The 26,224-nt window shown below is 43.2% G+C and overlaps 1 protein-coding gene across 2 annotated transcripts in view; it reads right to left on the bottom strand.

Annotated features, from left to right (window-relative positions):
• Window positions 1-407: 407 nt before the first annotated feature.
• Window positions 408-26,224, bottom strand: part of LOC118219924 (retinol dehydrogenase 8-like) — a 29,387-nt gene continuing 3,570 nt past the window's right edge. The window contains exons 1-6 of one of the 2 annotated variants that reach the window (XM_035403417.1): window positions 15,608-16,245; window positions 5,532-5,693; window positions 4,852-5,031; window positions 4,570-4,663; window positions 3,835-4,018; window positions 409-1,003 (exon numbers count right to left, since the gene is read on the bottom strand). In XM_035403417.1, coding sequence (XP_035259308.1) covers window positions 776-1,003; window positions 3,835-4,018; window positions 4,570-4,663; window positions 4,852-5,031; window positions 5,532-5,693; window positions 15,608-15,713 — 954 coding nt within the window. In that variant the 5' untranslated portion in view covers window positions 15,714-16,245 and the 3' untranslated portion in view covers window positions 409-775. Of the gene's footprint in view, window positions 1,004-3,834; window positions 4,019-4,569; window positions 4,664-4,851; window positions 5,032-5,531; window positions 5,694-15,607; window positions 16,246-26,224 lie in introns of those variants that run through there. The other variant, XM_035403418.1, reaches the window with a different exon arrangement.

The raw sequence follows: 26,224 nt of genomic DNA, 5'->3' as shown, positions 1-26,224 counted from the left end.
ACCCCTAGACCACAGAACTGCATTTCAACTGGTACATAAAGGCCTCATTTCACAGATCTGAATGTCCGATCAAGTTTTAATCCAGATCTGTGGTCTAGGGGTTTAAACTTGTGTAATTTGCCAATGTTTGACTGACACGTTTTGTTATGTATATCCCTTACAAGAGGTATGCAGATAGCCCATCATTAAGAATTCAAACTTGTTAGCGTCAGTGGTGGTTGTGAGCTGAGGACATTAACATTAAAATAGGATTGAGAAAACAAATGAATGAATGAATAAACTAATAAATAAATAAATGAAATGTCAGGTAAAAAATGACTCATACATTCATTTATCATGCATGAGCAGTATTTATTTAATTTGAAAATATAACCAATACATATATATTCAACAGTCTACTTTAAAGTAGCTATACATTTGTATGTGTTTTAATGCTAGTTTTTTTTTTTAAAGGATGCACATTCTATAGTAAAAAGTGAAAACAAAAAACAATAAAAATTAAAATGGATGCTTACATCAGTTCAGAGTAAGCAAGAGACAATACTGTCAGAGGATCTGCACAGTGCGTGTGTGTGTGTGTGTGTATGTGTGCGCGCGTATGATTGTGAGTGTGTGCGTACGTGCGTGTGTGTGCGTGCCTGGCCTTGTTTTCCTTCACAGCTGATGCTACGTGCTTCAAGGCACAGCTCCACTGGGGTGGCATTTGGGGTGGAGCCTTGTGAGGGGCAGGGCCTAATAAGAAGGGGGCGGAGCCAGCAGGTCAGACCCCTTCCACTCAGTTGGGGGAGATGGTGCGGCTCCGCAGGCAGCCGCAGGTCAGGCACTTCATCACATTCATGGTGACGTGCATGAGCGGGCCGAAGTTAAAGAGCAGGTTGTAGAAGGCGTGGACCGACAGACCCCCCGTCTCGTCTGCGTACTTCATGGCCACGATGGGCGTGTACAGGGGGTTGGTCATGTTCCGGAACCGCGGACGACTCGACTCGATCACCTTCTTAGTGCACTGCAGTAGAGGGAGGGAGAGGGAGAGAAATAAGAGAAAGGAATTATTTCGGAAAATTAATAGACCAACTTATGAGTGAATTTCGTGTGAATGGTGTGTGTGCCATGCAATTGATTGGCCGCCTGTCCAGGGTATATTCCTGCCTCTCGCCCAATGAACGTTGGTATAGGCACCAGCTCCCCCCCTGACCGTGATCAGGAGTAATATAGGGAAATGGGAAAGGCTGTCATAAACAGTCAGGCTCAGTGACCACAGCCTGGCCATTGAGAAAGGCAGTTATAAACAGTCAGGCTCAGTGACCACAGCCTGGCCATTGAGAAAGGCAGTTATAAACAGTCAGGCTCAGTGACCACAGCCTGGCCATTGAGAAAGGCAGTTATAAAGAGTCAGGCTTGGTGACCACAGCCTAGCCAATGAGAACGACCGTTATAAACAGTCAGGCGTAGTGACCACAGCTTAGCCAATGAGAACAGCCGTTATAAACAGTTAGGCGTGGTGACCACAGCTTAGCCAATGAGAAAGGCCGTTATAAACAGTGATGGTTGCCAAAGGATGCAGGGCTATGTGGTCAGTGTAAGAGAGGTGAGGTGGAAACAGAAATGCACTTCATCCTACATTGTGAGAAGTGTACAGAACAAAAAAGAAAAATATTTTAGAAAATCTGAAATATCTTTCCCTCAGTTCAAAGAAATGACTGACATGACCAGATTATCAGTCTTACTGAGGGAGGGACACAGTTTGTGTCAGTGTGCCATGAGAGACCGTAAACAGGCAACTCCACCATCACAGGACAGGGACAATAGATTTTACCTAAATTGTATTTTTTATGATTATATGGTTATTGCTCTGTATTGCTGTGAAATTTGTTACTTACGGCATCTGGAATTGAGATGAAAAGATGAAAATGAAAATGGAGGGGCTCAACACTAAAACAGCTGTTTCTGTAAAACGCCACAGAACCACCGCTCAAAGACCTAGCCGAAACACCAGGCCTCATTTACCAATGTTGTGGTCTGGGTATAGATAACGGATGAATATGTATACATATATACATTTCCGTTTTATTACTGTTTTCCTTTGTTTATTTTATACTTATATTACTGCTACTTTATTTAGGCTGTTTGTTTTTTTTTGTTGTTGTTTTTTTTTGTTATTTTGGTATCACTGACATAAAATTATAACTATTTATTACCGTTAAAGTTAATGTTAATTTGCCTTGTATTTATCAAGGGCTTGATCAGTTATATCAGGCGTGCTTCAGATGGAACACATCAGATGCCTGGATCCAGCTGGGGGTACCTGAGGACAGGTTTGGGAACCTCTGTTTCAGAGAACACTGCTGCAAAACAGTATCACTGTGAGAAATCTATAGAGCATGGCTGACCAACACTGTTCCTGGATATCTCCCATGAAATTTTCAGTTCAACTATAATGCACGCATTTTTGCACTAACTGGCAGCTCAGAAAGATCAGTAGCTGTGGAATGAGGTGTGGTTTTGTTACGGTTGCATTGAAAACATCTCACAAGAAGCCCTGCTATGTTGAATTCCACCTGAAAAAGGAGTTATTTTCATACTTGGCAGCTGTAGCTTTTGCTGGTGCTTTGTTAATTGTGTACTTTACCGTAACTTGCCCTGCAGAGTTATTTTGTTTTCCTCTTGTTTCCTCATTGTTTTCTCACGGGTTCTTTTGTGTTTTTTTCAGATCTGGCCCTTTAATTAATTTAATTGAATTGAATTTAATTAAAAACACCCTGTCTATTCCATTATTATTTCTCATATAGTTGTGGCTGCTGTTGTTGTTTTACAGCCTACCAATGAAGCCTATTTGAATTTGAATTTGAAAGAGAGAGAAGAAATCGATACGAAAATAAATATAGAGAAATAAGAAGAGATGAAGAGAGAAAGAAAAACGACAGTGATAGTCTCCTGATAGACCTGTGCACAGCCTCAGACGGGACCCTGCTGGCTGTTCCCAGGACCGGGTCGAGTACCGAGGGACCCTGCTGGCTGTTCCCAGGACCGGGTCGAGTACCGAGGGACCCTGCTGGCTGTTCCCAGGACCGGGTCGAGAACCGCGGGACCCTGCTGGCTGTTCCAAGGACCGGGTAGAGAACCGCGGGACCCTGCTGGCTGTTCCAAGGTCCGGGTAGAGAACCACGGGACCCTGCTGGCTGTTCCAAGGACCGGGTCGAGAACCGCGGGACCCTGCTGGCTGTTCCAAGGACCGGGTCGAGAACCGAGGGTGACCGCACCTTTGTGTTCAGGGCCCCGCAGCTCTCCAACCACCTGCCTGAGCACCTCAGGTTTTCCACCAAAAGGCTTTCCACCAAATGTTTATACTTTGTCTTATACTAAATTTTATTGCACTATTGTTCTATTTCTCATTCCATTTTTTTTATTTTATACACATCAAGTCTTGTTATGTTTTTATTCTTGTTGATTTTACCTCTGTTTTCCCCTCTTCTTATGTTTTTGTGAAGCACTTTGTAACTTTGCTTTTGATGAGTGCCATTAAAATAAACTTCAGTATGTTATCATATTATTGTGAGTCTAAATGGTTTTAGTGAGATACTGTGACGTTGAGCTGAGAAACAGCTCAGATTTTCCTAACGACAACTCCTGTGTGACATGCTTGAGGCTCCACCTAGTGGCCAGAGATGGAATGACAGCGGGAAGGGGAGAGAGTTCCAGATGGAGAAACAGCACACATTTAGTGGGCGAGACCAGAGCGAGAGTGCTGGGGAGGGGTGGGTGAACACTGACCCTGGCCAGGGGGGCAGTAACACTGAGGTGTGGGGGGGAGGGAGCGGGGGGGGGCTTCGTACTGACCCTGGCAATGTCATCAGGAGTCTGTCCCAGGGCCTCGAAGATGTCGACGGAGGACGGCAGATAGACATTCTTGAAGTAGTGCACTGTGTCGGGGTCGGTCCCAGGGAACTCTTTCTTGGACACGTCCTCCACCATCTTTGCCTCAAATTCTGTGTGCACCGGGCCAGGCTCGATCATGGACATACTGAGAGAGAGAGAGAGAGAGAGAGAGAGAGAGAGGAACCACTCAGCAAGAAATACAGTATAACGTATTATTTTTTACATTTCATCTTCATCCATTTACTGAAACATATTTTACTGTTTCCCTTAGCAATACTGTAACTATGTTGTTCCATAGTTAAATGGTTACAGTACTGATTCCCCATTTATGTTTAAAACTATTATGTTCACATAATGCTGTGGTAACATTTACTGTATTTCATGCCAATAAAGAATACTGCATTGAAATCTGATAGTGAGAGAGAGATAGAGAAAGAGTGGTAAGGGGGGAGGAGAGAAAGAGAGAGAGCAGGGTGAAGGAGGACACAGAGAGTGAGATGGAGGAGGAGACAGAGAGAGCAGGATGGGGGTTGAGACAGCGAGATGAAAGAAGAGACAGAGAGAGCAAGATGGAGAAGGAGAGAGAGAGTGGGACAGGGGAAGAGAAAGGGAGCAGGATGGGGGGATGGGACAGAGTGGGATGAAGGGGGAGACAGAGAGAGAGGGATGGAGGAGGAGGAGACAGACATCACTCACGTGACGTTGAACTTGAGCAGCTGCACAGCCAGGCTCTCGCAGAACCCCTCCATGGCGAATTTGGAGGCGGCGTAGACGTCATTGAACACGACACCTGAGACAGGCGTGTAATGTCAGGCAGTGTGTGAGCTCACGGTAACACGGCAACAACAATGTCCCTGTTTTTCTCTCCAGTCACGCATTACCTAACAGAGATGTGCTTATCCACATTATCCATACACTACTTGCTTCCTCCACTGGTCAGGACATGCCCCAGCATTCTGAAGCCCCGCCCCCTCGTACCCTGCAGGCCCATCACGCTGCTGATGATGAGGATGTGCCCGCCCCGCCTCTTCTTCATGTCCGGCATCACCTCCTTGATCATGCGCACCACGCCGAAGAAGTTGGTCTCAAACACCTTCTTCATCTCGTCCATGGTGATGCTCTCCACCGGCCCCACCAAACCGATCCCTGCATTATTAACTGAGAGAGAGGGACAGAGGGATGAGGATGGAGGGATAGACAGAGAGAAAGAGAGAGATGGAGACAGGAATGGTGAGATTAGGGAAGGGCACTGGTGTTTCAGATAACTTACATAACGACTTTACTAACTAACTAACTAACTAACGTGACTAAAGTTAACTAACTCTAATACAAATGTAAGGCCAGCATTAAAACAATGCTAACAGTAAAATAAAACAAGCATACTAGTAGAGACAGTGAAATAACACTAAACCTGGTATCCTCATATGATACAGGGAGACAGAGAGTTTCCCTTACTTTAACATTTTTTGTAACCACTTCCCCTCACACAACATATCCTCCTAACCACATTTCAGCTGAATAAAAAGAACTTGGTTGTACTTGGCCGCAGTTCCTGTTTTCAACCACAGTGAGGCAGCATAATGGGCAGGAATGAGCAGTGCACACATGAACCTGGCCGTGCTCTTGGCGACAGACAGGGCAGGGAGAGAGGAACTCACTGAGTACGTCCACGCGTCGGTCTTTGATGCTGTGGACACACTCCCGGACAGACTCGTCACTGCACACGTCCAGGGTTTGCAGCGTCAGCGTCTTGCCGTAGGCGTCACCCGCTGCCTCCACCAGCTTGTCCTTCTTCCTCAGATCCCGCATGGTGGCGATCACTGCAGGGGAGGCAGGGACAAACTGAGACTCACTGGAGAACAGAGACCCACTGAAACTCACAGGGACACACTGAGATGCACAGGGACACACTGAAACACACAAGGACACATAGAAACTCACAGGGACACACTGAGACGCACCGGAGAGCAGAGACCCACTGACGCTTACAGGAACACACTGAAACTCACAGGAACACACTGAGATGCACCAGAGAGCAGAGACACACTGAAACTCACAGGGACACACTGAGACGTACCGGAGAGCAGAGACACACTGACACTCACAGGGACACACTGAAACTCACAGGGACACACTGAGACGTACCAGAGAGCAGAGACACACTAATCTCACAGGGACACACTGAAACTCACAGGGACACACTGAGATGCACCGGAGAGCAGCGACTCACTGAAGCTGGTTTTGTTGGTTTTAGGTCCCAAAATATTAAGGGATATGATATATACTGTGATGGTTGTTTGGCTGAATCTAATATGGTCATTAAAGACCTTGGTGTCACCATTGATCCTGATCTATCTTTTGACACCCATATAAAAAACATATCCAGAATTGCCTTCTTTCAGCTACGCAACATAGCTAAAATTAGACATTTCCTGTCAGTTGGGGATGCTGAAAAATTGATCCATGCATTTGTTACGTCTAGGTTAGATTACTGTAATGCCCTGCTATCTGGCTGCCCTAATAACTCGTTGTGGTGGGGTGGGCGTGGTTTGAGCGTCGGCTGCAGAGAGAGAGAGAGTGAGAGGAGCGGCTCTCGGATCCTTCGTCACAACTGTCAGGTGGAGGTAATCAGCGCCGATAATTATCAATTGTTTAATTGCGCTGATTGCCTCTGATTGTTTTTCAACAGTGAGCCTGGGGTTTTTAAAAGACCGGGAGTCTTTGGAAGCGGACGCCGGAGAGAAGGACAAAGTGTTAAAAGAAACAAAAGACAAACCCTGTGTTACGTTGTTTCCAAGAAAAAGCCGTGGGCTTTAATAAAGAGCATGGAAGTGCTAAAAACTAAAACGGTTGTCTCACGTGAGTGTGTTGGAAGGCAGGAGGGGTGGCACTCACTGCCACACTCATTAAAGAGTCTCCAGCTTGTGCAGAATGCAGCTGCTCGTATCTTGACCACAACTAAGAAGTATGAGCACATTACACCAGTGCTAGCGTCGCTTCACTGGCTACCCATTAAGCATAGGATAGATTTCAACGGTTTGCTCCTGACCTTTAAAGCTCTGCATGGACGTGCACCTGTGTACATAACTAACCTGCTCCTACCTTATAAGCCCACAAGGTCACTCCGATCCCAAGACGCAGGCTACTTGGTAGTCCCAAGAATTTCCAAAAACCTAAAAGGTGGTAGGGCTTTCTCCTACAGGGCCCCACTACTGTAGAACCAGCTTCCAAAATTTATAAAGGAGTCAGACTCAGTCTCAATATTTAAATTTAGATTAAAAATGCACCTCTATGCTCAGGCTTATAATCAGTTATAGTCTGGAGACAGGGTGCGAGAAGCCTGTAGTCACAGAGCTTTGTAGGTGGCAATCCTTTCCTTACTGTCACCTGTCAATCAGCTGTGACCCGACTTTACATGGGCTGGCTCCTGATAGGCGGGTATGGTTGTCCACCCCTCATGACTGCATGGGCTCTCAATCCCTGTCCTAGTAGCTATGCAGCCATATATTACTCCTGGCGGGGTACCCCCAATACACACTACTGCCACTTTACCCACTGTCTGCTATATTGCAAATTCCCTAATTGCCGTTTCTACCCTCTTCCCCACGCTGCCAACGGGGCTCTTGCCCCAACCTTCGAGAGTGCTTCGAGAATCGTCTGGTCTCCCCCACCTCTGGGGTCCAGCCCCTCTTTCGTCATTGCCTCCGCCCTGCCCACATTTGTCGCCACCTGCTGTTCCCCATCACCGCCACCCAGCCCCACCCATCATCTGAGCCACGTCATAAACCTGACTGACATTTTGGTCACCAGTCGGCACCCTGACCCGACCAGAGGAGGATGGGTTTCTCCCTTGAGCCTGGTTCCTTCCAAAGTTTCTTCCCATCTGCCACAGGGAGTTTTTCCTTGCCACTGTTGCCTTAGGCTTGCTCCTGTGGGGGTTTAGGCCAGGGTTGTCTGTAAAGCGTATTGTGACAATTGCTGTAAAATACGCTATACAAATAAAATTTGATTGATTGATTGATTGGACCTCACAGAGACACGCTGAGACTTACCAGAGAGCAGAGACCCACTAACGCTCACAGGGACACACTGAAACTCACAGGGACACACTGAGACACACCGGAGAGCAGAGACCCACTGACTCTCACAGGAACACACTGAAACTCACAGGGACACACTGAGACTCACAGGGACACACAGAGACTCACAGGGACACACAGAGACTCACAGGGACACACTGAGATGCACTGGACAGAGCAGAGACTCACTGAAACTCACAAAGACACATTGAGACACACCGGAGAGCAGAGACCCACTGACACTCACAGGGACACGCTGAGACTTACCAGAGAGCAGAGACCCACTGACACTCACAGGGACAAACTGAGACTCACAGGGACACACAGAAACTCACAGGGACACACTGAAACTCACAGGGACACACTGAAATGCACTGAAGAGCAGAGATTCACTGAAGCTCACAGAGACACACTGAGACGCACCAGAGAGCAGAGACCCACTGACACTCACAGGGGGACACAGAAACTCACAGGGACACACTGAGATGCACCAGAGAGCAGAGACCCACTGAAGGTCACAGTGTGTGTGTGTGCATGCGTGCACATAATTCACCACCCGTTCTCTGGGAAAGGCACAGCAGTGATTTTGTTTTAGATCACAGAAAGCATCAATCATGCTTGAGAGAGAAAATAACTGAACACCCCTGTTAGTAATTAACCAAGTGCAGCTTCATTATTCAATTAACCAATTAAATGAAGTTTATAAAACTGGACTGGAGTGATTTTGGCTCTGTTCTAGGACATTTTCATAACTGTGATAAGGACCTGTGCTGTGTGTGTGCGTGTGTGTGTGTGTGTCTGTGTGTGCATGTGCGCCTGTGTGTGCTTGTGCGTGTGTTCATGTGCATGTGTGCATGTGCGTGAGTGCATGTGTGTGTGTGTGTGTGTGTGCATGTGCATGTGTGTACCTGTGTGTGCGTATATGCGTGACCTGTGCTTAATGTCCTGTAAAATAAGTCTGATATATATACATATATACATACACAAACACACACACACAGACACACACACACGGGCACAAACCCAAACTCCCTCGGACCCTGCTGTGTTGTGTGCACGTGCGCGCACGCATACGGGAGGAATGTGCTCATATTGCGTAAGTTCATGTGAGTGAGGGGAAGTGGGTGAAAGGTCACGGGGGAGATGGAGGAAACAACACACTTCCTCAGACAAAATGGGAACGCACTCAGAACGACCCCGCCAATCACCAGGGAAGGAAACGAGAGCGTGCCCTGTACGTACGTAGACTGACTGCTCCTGTTACACATCTTAAAGATTACTCCAGTGCTATACATCTTAAAGATCACCCCAGTGCTATACATCTTAAAGATTACTCCAGTGCTATACATCTTAAAGATCACCCCAGTGCTATACATCTTAAAGATTACTCCAGTGCTATACATTTTAAAGATCACCCCAGTGCTATACATCTTAAAGATTACTCCAGTGCTACACAATTTAAAGATTACTCCAGTGCTATACATCTTAAAGATTACTCCAGTGCTACACAACTTAAAGATTACTCCAGTGCTACACATCTTAAAGATTACTCCAGTGCTATACATCTTAAAGATTACCCCAGTGCTATACATCTTAAAGATTACCCCAGTGCTATACATCTTAAAGATTACTCCAGTGTTACACAATTTAAAGATTACTCCAGTGTTACACAATTTAAAGATTACTCCAGAGCTACACAACTTAAACATTACTCCAGTGTTACACATCTTAAAGATTACTCCAGTGCTACACAGCTTAAAGATTACTCCACGTGCTACACAATTTAAATATTACTCCAGCGTTAGACAACAATTCTGATGTACACATCAGTCATGTTTTCATATGTAGTAACTGATGCAACTTTACAAAACTGATTTATAATTTTCAAAATGAAGCACGTCATTTTTATATTAGAAAATGTGCATAAAAATGGCTTTCTAAAAATAACATTTATCTGTTATTACTGAATTGGTAGTCTGGAAAAAATACAACAATTTGATTTAATGATCACTGAAGTTTACCAAGACACAGCTGTAATTTTCAATAAATAAAACTCACAAAATTAACCATTCGCTCATGATAGAAATGACACAAATTACCACAAAATGAAAACTAAATAATCAGATTTTTCACAAAACATTAAGAGATTTAAAGGTGATTGTTTATCATTGTGATAATTCACCTCAAACCCACAGGCTAATGGATTATAGGCTGGTTCCATAAGAGAGAGTCTCCCTTGTTAATCCACTGGGTTAAGATTATGAGAGATTACAGAATTGCTATCAGACAGGTTAGGGTATTGGCAAAGCTGGCAACTCAAATGCAATGATGGTTATACAAGCACAGAGGATCAAAGCCTGTATAAAAGCACACACGACCAGTCTCTTTCAACTTTGTACAAGTACAGAGGATCAGCCTTTGAACCATAAAGACACAAGCAAAGCATAGAAATAAATCTGTGTAACATGCAGCTACAAGCACAAACGATAAGTCTCATACATGCCAATACAGGCACAGACAATCAGTCTCTGCCACATACCTTTTGGGAACAGAGGATCAGTCCATGATACATGCAAATATAGGCACAGAGGATCAGTTCCTGATACATACCAATATTGGTACAGAGGATCAATCTCTGATACATGCCAATATATGCACAGAGGATCAATCTCTGATAGAAGCCAATGTAGGCACAGAGGATCAGTCTCTGATACATGCCAATATATGCACAGAGGATCAGTCTCTGATAGAAGCCAATGTAGGCACAGAGGATCAGTCTCTGATACATGCCAAAACAGGCACAGAGGATCAGTCCACACAGATAAAAGCACAGTGAATCTATGCAGTCAGCGGATCAGCCTCAGTAACTTGTGTAAAAGCACAGAGGATCATTCTCTACAGCATGAACATACAAGCAGAGGATCAGTCGCTGCAAACTGAAGACCCCGCCAGGGTTTCCGCCAGTGTATTGCAAGGCCGGCGGCCCGCCGGGCTTAAGTTGACCCCCCGCCGGGCCTAAGCCTAATTTTTAAAAATTTATTTTAAAAATGTTTTTTAAACTACAGTTACAGTGGGGCGGCTCGGTTGAAAAGCTCACCAGCGACACCTGTTGGTTAAAACGTGAACGCACTGTAGGAAAGCAGGTCTGAGATCAGTGTTCTTTACCCTCATTGTGCATAGAGTGACGTTCAACACGTGCATAGTGACGCTTCCAACTAACACAAGCTAACGTTACCTAGCAAGCCACCATTTCTTATTTAGTAGGCTAACTAACCTTGTTACAAACTGCGTTATCACTTCATCTCGTCGGTAAGTACATTCTTTTTATATTAACTTAAGCAGTTTGTAGGTAACGTTAAAACAGTAGCATGAATGTAACGTTCAATATATTGTAACATTACATGACTTATTCATTGCCATCGAAATAACAAGTTCACTTGTTTATTAATAACGTTAGCTTGATGACATTGATGTGCACGACAACGTTGTCATAAAATTTTTCCTGACCGTGAAAACTGCCTGACTTGTTTACATTTTGGACAGATGTGGCTACATAGTAAATTGCAGCACTTTCGACACAAGTAATATCGGAAAAATCCTTAAATTTCTTATGGTGAATAGTACCTGACCGGCAACCGTAAAAATGTGTTAACACAGTGGCAAAATTAGGCTATATCTAGAAATACCATCTTTGGGGAAAAAACGCTATGGTTAAGGGTCAGGCACTCTTCACGATAAGAAGAAATTTCAGGATTTTTCGATATTGCTTGTGTCTAAAGTGGTGCTACGGAAACGACGATTGATTTACTGATGAGCCACATCTGTCCAAAATGTAAACAAGTCAGTCAGTTTTCACGGTTGGGAAAAATTTTATGACAACGTGATCATGTAGCTAACTTAGCTAGCTAGCCAAACAGTCAGTAACACAGATACTTACTTTGTGCCATTTAGGGATAATGTCAAGGAGGAGAGGTAGCCTACTGTAAAAGCCAAAAAACCTTAGACAGTTTTTTAAATGTTTAAATGTGCCCAGCATTCCAAGGCTTGTTGTAAGATTCAGTAGCCAATCAGGACTTGAATACAAGTTTTTTGTAGAGTGCAAAAACCTTGATATTATTTATTTTTATTTAATTTATTTTGTTGTTGAAATGTGCCCAGCATTCCAAGGCTGTAAGAATTAGTAGCCAATCAGGACTTTTTTCAAGTTTTTTGTAGAGTGCAAAAACTTTGATATTATTTATTTTAATTTAATTTAATTTAATTTAAGTTCTTTTGTTGTTGTTGAAACCACAACATTCCAAGACTGTACATTGTTGTCAGATTCTTTGTAAGACTCTGCTATGCTGTAAATAGTTGTTAGATTTTATATTTTTTTTAATGTGTGTTGAATAAATGACTTATTTATAACAACATTCACATTACAGTCATATTTTCAAATCTCCAGTCAGCTTTTTAGCACTGACTTAATGTAGGGCCCTATGGAATCTGTGTTATAGCTTTTTTAAATTCTCAATTCCGCGATTCCGTCCGTGATTCTGTTATTACAGAGACTATAGGGCCCTACCTTAATGCTGCCATCAGTCTGTCGCTGGCCTGCGCCGGGCCCCCATCAAAAACGACACTTGGCTGCCGGCCCGCGCCGGGCCGCTGGGCCCTGTCAAAAGATACTTGCCACCGGGCCTAACAACTTTTCTGGGGGAAACCCTGCATACACTTCTACAGCACTGACACTGACCCAAAACTGACACAATATTGATACCAATACAAGTGACACTGATACAATATCAATGTGCCTCTGTTATCCATACAGCACTGATGCTAATGCCATGTTATCCATGCAGCACTGATGCTAACGCCACTGTTATCCACACAGCACCAATGCACTACTGATATCCACACAGCATGCCACCGACAGGTGCACAGCTTACTCTGTTACTGCTACAACAGGAAAACAATACTGAAGATTTAGCATGTGGCATAGTTCCTACCTCTGTCCAATCTGCTCTTAATACAACACAGATCTGTCCAATCCCCTCTCAATACAACACATCTCTGTCCAATCCCCTCTCAATACAACACAACTCTGTCCAATCACCTCTCAATATAGCACAACTCCGTCCAATGCCCTCAAAACACAGCACACCGCTGTCCAATCCCCTCTCAATACAACACATGGGACACATGATTTTTTTTCTGTTGTATCACTGTAGTATCAGCAGTTGTGTGACTTGTTGCAGACAGTTATTGGATTATGAAATACCATAATCATCAACCTAATGGACTGCCTTGTTATTCCTTTTATCTCAAGTGGTTTTACCGGTAAAGACCGGGTTTTTTTGTATCAAAGTGCAAAGAGTCTGTGTTTTCCACCGGTGTAGGTGTTACAGCAGTGTACCTTGAATCAGTGACTGATGAACGCAATAATTCAAGTGAATGCTATTTTCAGATGCCGGCGTCTAATTGGGGCAATAAGAAACTAAATGGGTTCCTAGCAGAGGACCAGCCCCGCCTTTGCACCCTGCCAGAACCGCAAGCGGCGGACTGCTTATTCTCCCGAGTCACCACCAGAGGGCAGTACCTGTTGTGTTTGCGCAGCACGGTTCGGCCTAACCTCTTGCACTCTAATGTCGGGGCGGTGGGCCTAATCTTCTCTCCTTGTACAACAGGGCTGGGCATTATCTCCAGCTCTTAGTGCAACACAGTGCGGTTTTGGTCTTATGTGCTCTGTGCGGAGCTCAGATCTCCCCAGGCCCGCCCCGGGGTCTGAATAAGGTTAAGCAGGGATAAGACGCGTGACCAGCTGTAAACCGCAAACGGAAACTCGCCGCCATGCCAACCGAGAGTCGCCCGGCGGCCTGGACTGACTGTCCTTCGCTGTTCCCCCCTCCCCCAGGGATACAGCAACAGGAGGATCTCAAAGGTCTTATTGGCTATTTTCCACCAGAGCCGAGATCCACAGTAGCCAGGACAACATACTCTGCACTCTGGAAAAGGGTACCAGAAAGTCATACCGGGCCTGGGGTAAAGACTGTCCAAAACGTGGAGCGCGTCTCATTCAGTACCCCATCATTTACTGTCTCTGGGGTGTTTCAACTGCCGACAAGGGGCTAAAAGAAATGTCAGCCCATGTTTGGTCCCAGTCACCCCCGAGAACATACTATCCACAATACTGGACTGATTAGCAGTCAAGCCAGTACATGGCATGGGGACAGATGATAGATTATATACTATGTATATATGTGTGTGTGTGTCTATATATATATATCAAATGAGCCTCAAACCACCATGCTGCTGCCAGATATGCAGTAGATAGTACAAGCATTGTTTCTCCTGAATATTTTTTCCATTGAGTTCAACAGGAAAATTAATCAGGAGAAACAATGCTTGTAGTATCTACTGCATATCTGGCAGCAGCACGGTGGTTTGAGGCTCATTTCATACCTTGGACCCTTGATGACTTAAAGCCATTTAGCCAACAAATGTGTTCCATACTGTATCAGAATAATTTACAGCTGTATCTAGTCCCACCCCCCAATTCCCATAGAGATCCATTCAAATGCAAAGAGTTTTTGTATCGCTTGTAGGACAACCTGAAAATCAGATATCCAGACTCTGATAATGTTGATAGGTCACAGACACCAGGACGTAATCGCATGCAAATGATATGCAACCAAATACAAAACATGACTCTTTTATTTGACATTATGTTAATTTGCCTACTGAATAAGTGAATTTCCCTGTTTCTAGCTTTTCCCCAAACAGTTCACTTCAGCAAAAGTAAACAAGCAAATGGTGGCACAGGAGGTCTCAGGAGTGCATTTGTTTAATTCTTGCTAATTTGTTGACCAATGATTTGTTGTTAAGACCATTAAAAGCTTATTTTTTGCCATTTTGGGCTTTGCCCATTTTTTATTTATATTTTGCCCAGGAGTGTGTGTGTGTGTATATATATATATATATATATATATATATCAGTCTATCTGTGTGAGAGAGACAGAGTGAGAGTGAAAGTGATTGAGAGTGAGAGTACTGACAGTGTCAAATGTGCAGTAATGATGGTGTTTATTGCATCAAACTGCCAAAGCCCTGGGCCTGGACAGATTTTTACTGGAGACATATTATATTGGGGGCATGCAATAGAGTTAAAGACTTTTACTTTTTTTATATATATATATAACTGCAGAACAATGCACATCTCCAGGACTACATGTCCACAGGATCTTACACAAGCTGTACATGGCTATTGACTGTACAAAAAATACAAAAATAAAAACATTAACAACAAAAAAAAACTGTTTCAAGATAAGTATTAATGTGCTTGTTTAACTTGTCTGAAGCTACGTGCTAAAACATTGTAGCTGGAATCTTCAGTCAGTGTACAATTTATTGAATTATTTTTAAAACCCCTTGAAACGGAGGAAAACACCCGAGAATCGTCTGTAGATCAAACTAAACAGATTTTTGGAAATGTGATGATTACATTATTTTGTAGCGACTATTTATAATGGGAAAAACATACGGAATTACATCCTATCTATGTAGAGATACATTTCTCTGCGGTTTTTCACACGATGTAGGCACAACCAGTACTACAGACTAGTGAGCGCAACTAAAGTAAACCACGAGAAGACAGGACGGTGAGGGGGTATACTCACCATGGTAACGTTTTTTCTCATCTTTCGCGAGCATCACAGCGATCCGTAATCCGATCCCGGAGGAGCAACCGGTGATCAGGACTACTTTCTGTCCGTCGCTCGCCATGGTTCCCTTTCGGAGTTTGCGTCCTAGTGTGGTCACCAACCGAGTGGATCAGTCGGGCTTTAACTGAAGTAAAGCGGATAAGACGAAGCCCCGGAGAGCGAGTTGTGAAGTCACATGGCACGGGCAGTAGGTCTGGTTACTTAACACAGGAGCTCGGCTGACTCGGGCAGTGCGGTTACAAAGCCCCGTGCGTAATGCGTGGAGTATCGCGGTAGAAAACGCAGTCCCTGTGTGTTGAAAAACGACGAACTGGCGAAAACACAGGAATGCTGCTATCATGGTATTTGTTCAAATCTTTGGAATTTTACCACCGCTTACACGTTAAAATACTAGTCTAGTAAACAAAATAAACACTTATAAATTAAACACAAATGTGGCCATTCCGTGCGTTGGCTGTTACATAAAGCGCTCCTGGTAAACAGTAAGCAATAGTTTATCAGATCAGCAATAGACTGTTTTAGATCTGAAACATTGAAAGCTTGAGAGTTGATATAATAAGGAATGCAGATGTAAATGAAGGGGAACTGATGTGGTTCCGATTAGCTCACAGCAGTAACAAACACTTCCAAACTCCAGTCACCGTGGCAGGTTCGCGCGTAAGGGCTGAACAGCTGGAGCTGTTTACGGACGTTCAAGGCGGTGACGTCACTGCCCACAGCGCAGTTCTGCGCTCCTCTATGGCTCCTCTATCTCGTTCACAATAACGGAATTTAATTGGTACGAAGCTTTTTGACATCAAGAGGCTTTTGTTTATTTGTTTATTTAATTTTATTTTTTGTAGAAAAACGAAGGTAGTTATCCAAATGACGAAATGGAGAGGAACATTATATATTTCCCGATGGCTCGAGCTAATCTAAGCTGCTGTGATGTCCTCGCTTCTTTAAGTGGTGGTATTGAGCCAGATGGGGGCGCTCTTCTTTCTGGACTAATGAAAACACCACTGGGGTACTGTTGTATGGGGTGATATTTTCATAAAGTTATGGTAATTTTTTGGTGACAATGAAAACTACAGGGCAGCCCCAAACCGCTTCCTTAACGTGTAGGTTCTAAAAGAAAATGGTTTTTAAACATACAAAATGCTTGTTGCAAAGTACATTGTAAGTATTCAGTCGAATGCTGGCCATTCACCTCTCTGTTCGGCCGATTCGATTTGCACTTTTTTGTGAGCTCTACCGAAGACACGTGGAACTTTTTCTCCCCCTAGCGGTAAAATGTAGATAACACAGCCTTACTGTACTGAAAAGACTTGTGGCGGCGCTTTAGCTGCACGAATGCTTTTATGTCAAATAACCAGACAGACAAGAGGGCAGTACAAGAAAACCAAAACATTACTCGAACGTGTTTGACTGTGGGCGAAACTAGCAACGGTCTTTATATTTGTGGCCAATTAAGCTACATGCACTGTACGAAGTGAACTTTATGTTCAACAGCAGAACCAGGACATGTTCTGCCTATTGCATAAAAATAGAGTTTTTCAGTTCTTCAAGGGGGCTGGTTTTTAAATTCACATTTTTTCATGTGCTATTAACGATGTGTATGATAAAGATGTGCAGTATGTGTGTACAAAAGTGTGTGCTCCTTAAAAGTGTGTGCTCCTCATCGCTTCTTAATGCTCTCATACTAGTGGGAGGTATGTGGACACTGCGCAGATGCAGACCTGGACATAGACGTAATAGATACATCTGGAAAAATAGTAATAACTTTATTCTGGGTGACCAAACGACCAAAAGTGCATGTCTCAGTTATCCACCTAATATTATCTCTGAATTTTACATGAGATGTATAGATTTGCTGAGTTGGCATAGACCAGGTTTGTCAATCTGAAGAGGACAATTCAGCAACTTATATAACGGATGCAAGTTTAATTCAGGATGTTTATAAAACTTCTTGCTAATTGCAATTCAGACATAAACTCATATGCCCTTGCATTATTTGCGAGGATGCATGATATACAGTATATGCATGATCTGCCATCCCCCATCCCCCCATTCCTTACTCAACATTGTCTGATAACTGGATTATTACTCAGCTGCGTGGTTATCCGACTGCCTATTACTGCGCCTATCGCGACCTGTCTTTTCACTCTAATGCTCTAATGTTATGACATAAACCTTACGCAAAAGGTATACACTGCACAGCAATATATTGCAAATGTGCTTCATATATATCAGATATCATATGTATAATTACATTTTCCAAATAGATATTTGGATCCGTTATATATTAAACTATCATACTGCTCCTATCATATAGTGTGAGCACCATAATTCACTGGACAGTGACACATTTTTTTGTTATTTTGGTTCTGTACTCTAGCACTTTGAGTTTGTCAAGGTTTGACAATGAGGTTGAAGTGCAGACTGTCAGTTTTAATTTGAGGGTATTTTCATCCATATCAGATGAACTGTTTAGAAATGACAGCACATGGTCATCCCATTTTAAGGTACTACAAGTATTTGTTGAATTGGCTTCACAGATGTGTTTCGTTAGGCAGGTGTATTCATTTGTGTCATTAGTGAATGCAGAAGAGAGCTGTTGATGTCTAGTCTTGATTCTAGACTTTGAAATTGCCTTGGGAGATTGTTGTTAGGGTGTGACAACATGAGGAAGACAGCAGTGTCGATGCAAATTAAGTTGGCCATCATAAGGCTCAGAAATGAAAATCAATCAATCAGGAACATTGCAAAAACCCTGGGCATGCCCCAATCAACAGTTTTGTTCATCATTAACAAGAAAAAAACAACTGGTGAACTCAATTATGTCAAAAGATCCGGTAGACCGAGGAAGACCACTGTAGTGAATGACCGGAGAATACTCTCTATGGTGAAGAAAACCCCCCTGACAACAGCCCAACAGATCAAAAACACTCTCCTGGATGCAGGTGTAGATGTGTCAAAGTCTACCATACGTAGAAGACCACACCAGCAGGACTACAGAGGGTACATCACAAGATGCAAACCACGGATAAGCCTGAAGGACAGAAAGGCGAGATTACAGTTTGCTAAAAAGCACCTAAAAGAGCCCCAAGAGTTCTGGAACAAAGTCTTGGGGACAGATGAGACAAAGATTAACATGTACAGAGTGATGGAAAGAGAAAAGTGTGGGGAAAAAAAGGAAATGCTCATGATCCAAAGCATACCACCTCATCCGTGAAACATGGTGGAGGGGGTGTCATGGCTTGGGCCTGTATGACTGCCAGTGGAATGGGCTCACTTGTCTTCATCGATGATGTTACTGCAGACAGAAGTAGAAAAATGAATTCTGAAGTCTACAGAAATATTTTGTCTGCTCAGATAAAACCAAATGCCTCCAAACTCATTGGACGGCACTTCATCATGCAACCAGACAATGACCCAAAAAATACTGCTAGAGCAACGAAGGGGTTTTTGATGGCCAAAAAGTGGAAAATCCTTGACTGGCTGAGTCAATCACCGGATCTGAATCCAATTGAACATGCATTTTACATGCTGAAGAGGAGACTGAAGGCAAAAAGTCTCAGAAACAAGAAGGAACTGAAGATGGCTGCAGTACAGACCTGGCAGAGCAGCACCAGGGAAGATACCCAGCATCTGGTGATGTCTATGCATCGCAGACTTCAAGCATGCAAAGGATATGCAACCAAATATGAAAAATGATTACTTTGTTCTACATTAAACTGACCAATATTTTTTAATGCCCGAAAATGGGGGGGGGGGGGGGGGGGGGGGGCTATGTACAAAAAATTTCTAAACGGTTCATCCGATATGTATGATAATACCAGCAAATTAATGCTGACAGTCTGCACTTAAACCACATTGTCCTTTGTAACGATACATTTGTATCCTTTCAAACTCAAAGTGGTAGAGTGCAGAACCAAAATAAAAAATGTGTCACTGTCCAATGAATTATGGTGCTCACTGTAGCTGCAGTTTAATAAATCACAAAATTCTGAGAAGTAGCTCAAAATTTTGCATATATTTTGCAAATACATTGTGAAGTTTTACAGCACATTGATTATATGTTTATTTCAGTTTTGGATATATTTCATTTCCATAAGGGGTTTGCAATTGGTGCGTTAACACTTCTCATAAAAACCCACACATTAAAATTCCCAGTGTTAATTCAACTCTAACATTGCTAATTCGAATCTGAACAGTTAATAGGCTATGTGGTTCCACTCTAGGATTGTGGGACAAAATGTTATCTGTTAAGAGTTTAAATAACACTGCTTAATGTTTAATTAACCCAGGACATTTTACTGAGAATTTGGTAAAACTGTCGTGCCAAATGCACTGTCCAGCCGTCTTGAAATCCAAGTGTGAGTGACACCGTTTGGTATTCCGTTAGATTCAGATTCTGAGTCCGTTGAAGACATCCATGAGGTGGATGCGAACGTGCGAATGGCTCGCGTTTCCCAGCACACCTTTGTGTAGATCAAGAGCACCCGGTCGTGAGTGGAAGCCAGTTGAGCCCCGCTTCTCCGTTTGCTTTCCCTGGGAGATTCTGTTAAAAGCTCCTGTTGTCTCCGTTAGCTCGCGTGTACTAAAGCTTGCAGCATGATGTTTATTTGCTCGACAAGATCGACGATCTTCACCTGGCCAACCGGGCCCCAGTACATTACATTACATTTATTTGGCAGACGATTTTATCCAAAGTGACGTACAATAAGTGCATACCAAAGGTCACTGGAACAACTACAAACACAGGTACGATAAGGTACAATTTTCATTTTGTACAGTTATTCATAGCCATGAATACATCAAGTGTAGTTCACACAGTGGACATTACTCTGATCTAATCTATGCTGAGTCAGACAAGGAGGCATTACAAGCTGCAACATCAAGACAATGATACAAGGCACAATAAGTGCTGAATGAAGGCCCTGAGATTTTGGGTATCAAACCAATAGTTTCACTCGTTTTTGGGGGTGAGACATTAAACCAGAGTGCTAAATCATTCCGGTCACTTCTACCTATTAAAAAGGACATAGTCCCCTGTATTGGGGGATGTTCAGTGGATGCTGCTTGCCATATGAAAATCAACCAGAAAAAAACGTGTTCAATTATCTATCACTATTCATTCATTTTTATTTGAAATTTTTTTCACCAGTGCCATGTTAAGAGGTGTGGTTTATAAGGTACTGAAAAGGATATGCCCCCTTAAAGCCACAGAAGACATGCCTTATTCTAAGGCATTGTCTTAATCACCTACCTACTCCACAACCACCTCACCTGTGGAACACAAGAATCCAGGTTCGAGTCAGGAGGACAAGACTGAAATTATGACTGCAGATAAGTAGCGGCATTTACCTCAGGATTTGACCCTTTAAAGGGCAGGGTTTTCTGGAAATTTTAATTTTTTTTAATCTTTTTTTTTTTCCCAAAAATTCTACGTCAATATTCTCGAACTCCTTTGCTTTCAGTTGCCAGTGGTGATTGTGACATCAGCTTTAGAATCTTCAGTTGGGAACATTCTAACCACGTGTTTGTGATGCCATTCTGCGGGTAAATGCTGCCGCTGCAGGCACACCCATTGGCCGCAGATGGTGAAACCCCCCCCCCCCCCCCCCCGTCCCCCGACTCCTGGCCAGAGCCGCAGCCTGCAGGGCTGTTCTGGGTCGTCAGTCTGGCTTTAATGAGTCTGTCTGCGGGGAGTCTCAGCAGTCTGGCTGGCTTTCATCCGTCACTTCCTCACAGCTTTCCCACCTGTGAGGAAGGGGCAGGACACGCCTGCGGGCTAGCGTGGTCTGCGGCTAGCATGCTAACGCCTCAGAGCCACTTTCCCCCCTGTGTTCCTCTAACAGTGAGCTGTGCTAGATATGTTGCTGTGTAAGCTGTGTTAGGTGTGTAACTGTATATGCTGTGTTAGGTGCTGCAGATGTTGGTTCCCACAGTTAGGACAGAATTAGGCAAAAAAGCTGCCCCCTTTTCCTAGAATAAGGTACAGAAGGATCTGAAATTGTCAGAACTAATTACTATGGGGAAGTCAATTTTAAAGGATTGTGAAAATAGAACTCTTGGTCATTGTGATTGCTCCTAAATTTTAATTTTAGAAAATTGTACCTGTTTATGTCCTTGACCTTGTATTGCATTTTAACTGGATATTGTGTTCACTTATTTGCATTGTATGACAGTTGTATTTGTCTGTTTGTATTCTTGTGTTATTGTTGTAACAATGTTTATGCTGCTTTCTTGGCCAGGTCACTCTTGAAAAAGAGATTTTAATCTCAATGAGACTTTTACCTGATTAAATAAAGGATATATATATATATATATATATATATATATATATATATATTAGGTGTGTAACAGTGTAAGCTGCGTTATGTGTGTGACTGTTAGATGTGTTTGGTGTGTGACTTTATAAGCTGTGTTAGGTGTGTGATTGTAAGATGTGTTTGGTGTGTAATTTCGTAAACTGTGTTAGGTATGTAACTGTATAAACTGTGTTTGGTGTGTGACTGTGTAAGCTGTGTTAGTAATTTAACTACAAACTGTGTTAGGTGTGTGATTGTAAGTATCTCCATTATAACTAAATGAAGCTATTTCATGTTTCTATTTCTCCATCATTTTATTTTACAGTTCTTAATTCATTTTTCATGTAATTTTTTTTGGACAAACGGAACAACTAATTATTTTTAATAAATACAGGTTAATTCCTCTCTGTTTTGAGAGAACATTCCAAAGGGAAATGTTTCCCCCAAAGGCAGTTAACTTGTCAAATCTTGTAAAAAGGAAACATGAAATATCAGCTATACAGGATTGTTCAGTAATTTTAAATGTAGTGTGTATAGAGCATTACAGAGCATGTGGTCTCTGGCAAAAACACATTCACCAGTACCATCCTGACATAAAGAAAATATGTAGTACAGCTTGCGTCTGCAACAAACCAAGCAGGCAAATAAAGATCACAATTCACTTTCTTATTCTCTCTCTAAACTCACACACAGACACAGACAGACACACACACACACACACACATGTGCGTGCACACCCACACCACACACACACACAGGAACACACACTCTCTCTCACACACACATACACACACACACACTCTTACTCACACGCATGCACGCACACACACACACACACACACACACACACACACACACACACAGGAACACACTTGGTGCTCGAAGTGAGATTACAGTCATCACAAACTCCATCTGAGAGCCCTGTCGCCACGGCGATTTGAGAATGCGGTGTGATCACCAGCAGGACTACAGAAGATAAAGTTAGAGTACTATGCCGTTGAGATTCCTTTCTGTGGCCAAATAAAACCTTTTTGGAGTGAGATCATGTGTTCACTAGAAGGCCTCGGTGCTCGGCTAAAGTCTGCTTTGTGAATGTGGACAGACTGGTGTTGTGTGAACGCCATCCTCAACAACACAACAATCTACACCTGTATTCATAAAACACCACCTGATATTTTCAGGACTGCTGATCTAGGATCAGTTTTGGCCTTTGGGTTCATCAGGCCCATTTGAGATGCTTTATGAATGCAGACTCAGGTCCCTTTGTGTGTCTGAGATGATGATGATGATGATGATAATACTTTATTGTCAGATCAAGTCTGAAATTTTTCTTGCATCACAGAAGCTCCATGTGTTTTATGAATACAGCCCCAGGTCCATTTGGGTGTCTGAGATGTTTTATGAATACTAGTCCAAATCATTGTTGCAGTGGTATTATACACAATTAGTGCAATATATCAGCCACCCATCAGCCATCTCTCCCTTCATATGAGATACAGAGTTACTGCAATGATATACAGTTTCTATTGGAAAAGATTCTGATGTGTAATGGGGAAAGCCCATTCCAGATCAGCTCTCCTACTCAAAGATGCTTTATGAATATAGTCTCTAATCTGTTTGCTGGAGTCTGACATCTCTTCCAGTCAAATCTCTCTTTTTTCTGATGTATACGCGTCTGATTGTGGCCATGGCCTTGAGTGATGCCGGTCTGCAGTAATGATTTCTATGATTTCTTTGAGCGTTCTTGCGATGCACCCTGCATCTAAAATGCTCAAAAACACGCCAAGCTGCATGAGTCTGTAATCAGCCCTGGCCCCAGACCCCAGGGGATGCTGTTTTCTTTACAAATTACAGCCCCTGAATTGCAACAGACTGTTAATTAGTCACATTTAATGTAATTCAGTGTCTACTGGAAGATTTACTCCCTTGTGTTACATTGTGCCTGATATAGCTATGCATGGCATGGAGACTAAAGACCCACGTTCATGTCCGAGGACTTTCCATCGCTTAGATTAACGGATGCTGTCATTTTCCATGATGCGGAAAACGATTCCTGTAGAAATTTTTTTATTGACCGCGTTATTGGTGGACAGAGGTCCTTTTAGCAGGACTGGCCGTGTTTGCCTGTGAGATCCGCAGGAGCGAAACTCCCGTTAGGGGTGGAGGGAGGGGCAGTTTAACGAGGGAGCACCTGCAGCTGGGTTCAGGAGGGTTAGGAAATTAGCAGCCCTCTGCTCCTGCTCTCAGAGTTACTCTGGGTGGGGGGGGCGGGGTCAGGGGGTGAGCTCAGAGAACACGCTGACCTGACTGATGATATCCGGGGGACATTTTGGACGTCATTACGCCCCCCTTTTCCTCCTCGCTGTGCAGCCTCCCCTTGTTACTCCCTCAGAACATTCAAATCAGGTTCAGCTGTAATTAACTTGAGTAATTACACAAGGGGAGGGGGGGGGGGCGAGAAAGAGAAAGGGAGGGAGGGAGAGACGGGTGGGAGGTAGGGAGAAAGAGAAAGGGAGGGAGAGAGAGGGAGCTGCACGCACACACATGCACACTCACACAGTCACACCCATTGCCTCTCACACACACAGATGCACACACACACACACAGACACACTCACATGCACACAGATAAACACGCTCACACACACACATACACACACATACACACACACTCAGCTGTGTAAAAATGGACAGAGTTGGTGTGTGAGCTGCAGTCTGCCTGGATTGTCCCAGGTGTGGTGGATTTAAATTATCCCCGTGTGTCAGCAGTACTGCCTCAAGCTTAGCATGCTCTATTACAGCAAGGACTGCAAGGCTGCAGTTTCTTTAGTGAAAAATGGAATTAGCCTTGTAACGCATGTCACTAGCTGCATTTCACTGTATTTCAGCTGGTTTGGCCTTCCTGTCTGTTGCATCATCACCATCACAACCATCATCATTATTATCTTTGCCATCATCCCCATCGTCATCATCGTCATCACCATCATCATTACCATCACCATCACCACCATCATTATCCTCATCGTCATCGCCATCACCATCATTATTCTGTTTTCCATTTCAGATTTGCGTTTTTGCCAATGCTTCAGAGAGAGCAACTCCAGCCAGACAACTTTCATTTGCTTTGATGAAATGTTCATATGGGATACATTTACTTTTGTTTACAATCATATTCAGAAATTTTTGGAAAGCATTGCTTACTTTAAAGCTTCCTGTTCATTTACTGTTCCACTGCCCTAGAGAAAGATCCCATGTTTTACATCTGGGTGTTTCACAAAATGTTTACATGCATTGGGACAGACCATATGTTGAATTCTCTTTTTGCGTATTTCTGAAATACCCATCTCTAACCGGTAGCCTCCTCTATTCCGACCGTACCTGGATCAGCGGAGCTATTTTCCACCTTCTGCGACCTCCAACAGTCTCACATTCAGTGGGCTTACATGATGCTTGAAAAAGTCGATTTATTGTATTAGTCCGGCTAAAACTGGACTTTTAAAAATCATGTAAACCTCATAGTCCGACTGAAATCGTACAAAGTCGAATTTTTCAAAGTCGGACTAACATACCTAATTAATGCGGTTTGGGGTTGATTTACTATGGCATGTATACACTTCAATCGAACTACAATTGGCCTAGGCGTTCTGCACATGTTCCGTAATTTACATAGCAACTTTACGCTCACGGTGGTCAACCCAAGCAGAATCGATAACGTTTCAGAAATTATATAACTTTAAAAGATTTAATTCAATCTTCTACAGGGACTTGTGCCATTTATTGAGGGTGTGACTGAAAATTTCGGTGCCACTGACTATAATCGAATGTTTTTCAGATTTACCACATTAAGCAAGCAGCCTGCCATTCAAAGTACATTTTTATGGGTTATTGCTGTCCGATTGTGCTTCACATTAACCTTGTACGGCGATCAATAAAGGCTAACAGCACAGTACCACTTAATTATTGTCACTTCTATCACCACTGTAATGAACTAAAAAAAGGCGACAAACAACCTTTTCTGTGAGAAATGCATTGTCGAGCTCATGCACATACACTGCTGGTAACATTCTAAAGCTCCGTTTTGCCCTCCCTAGTATCATGGCCAAAAAAACACATTTCTGGACGGACAAGGAGACCAACTTCATGCTATCGCAACTAAAGGAGTTAAATATCCTAAAATACATGGATGGAAGAAAAATGCGGAATGACGAACTATTCAAAAAAGTTGTGACAAAATTGGAGGAAGCAGGATTTGTAAGAAGCCTTAGTCAGACATACC

This window comes from Anguilla anguilla, chromosome 2, assembly GCF_013347855.1.
Source record: "Anguilla anguilla isolate fAngAng1 chromosome 2, fAngAng1.pri, whole genome shotgun sequence".
Classification (NCBI taxonomy): domain Eukaryota; kingdom Metazoa; phylum Chordata; class Actinopteri; order Anguilliformes; family Anguillidae; genus Anguilla; species Anguilla anguilla.
Note: the sequence above shows the minus strand (reverse complement) of the source record. Positions and strands in the feature narration are given on the sequence as shown.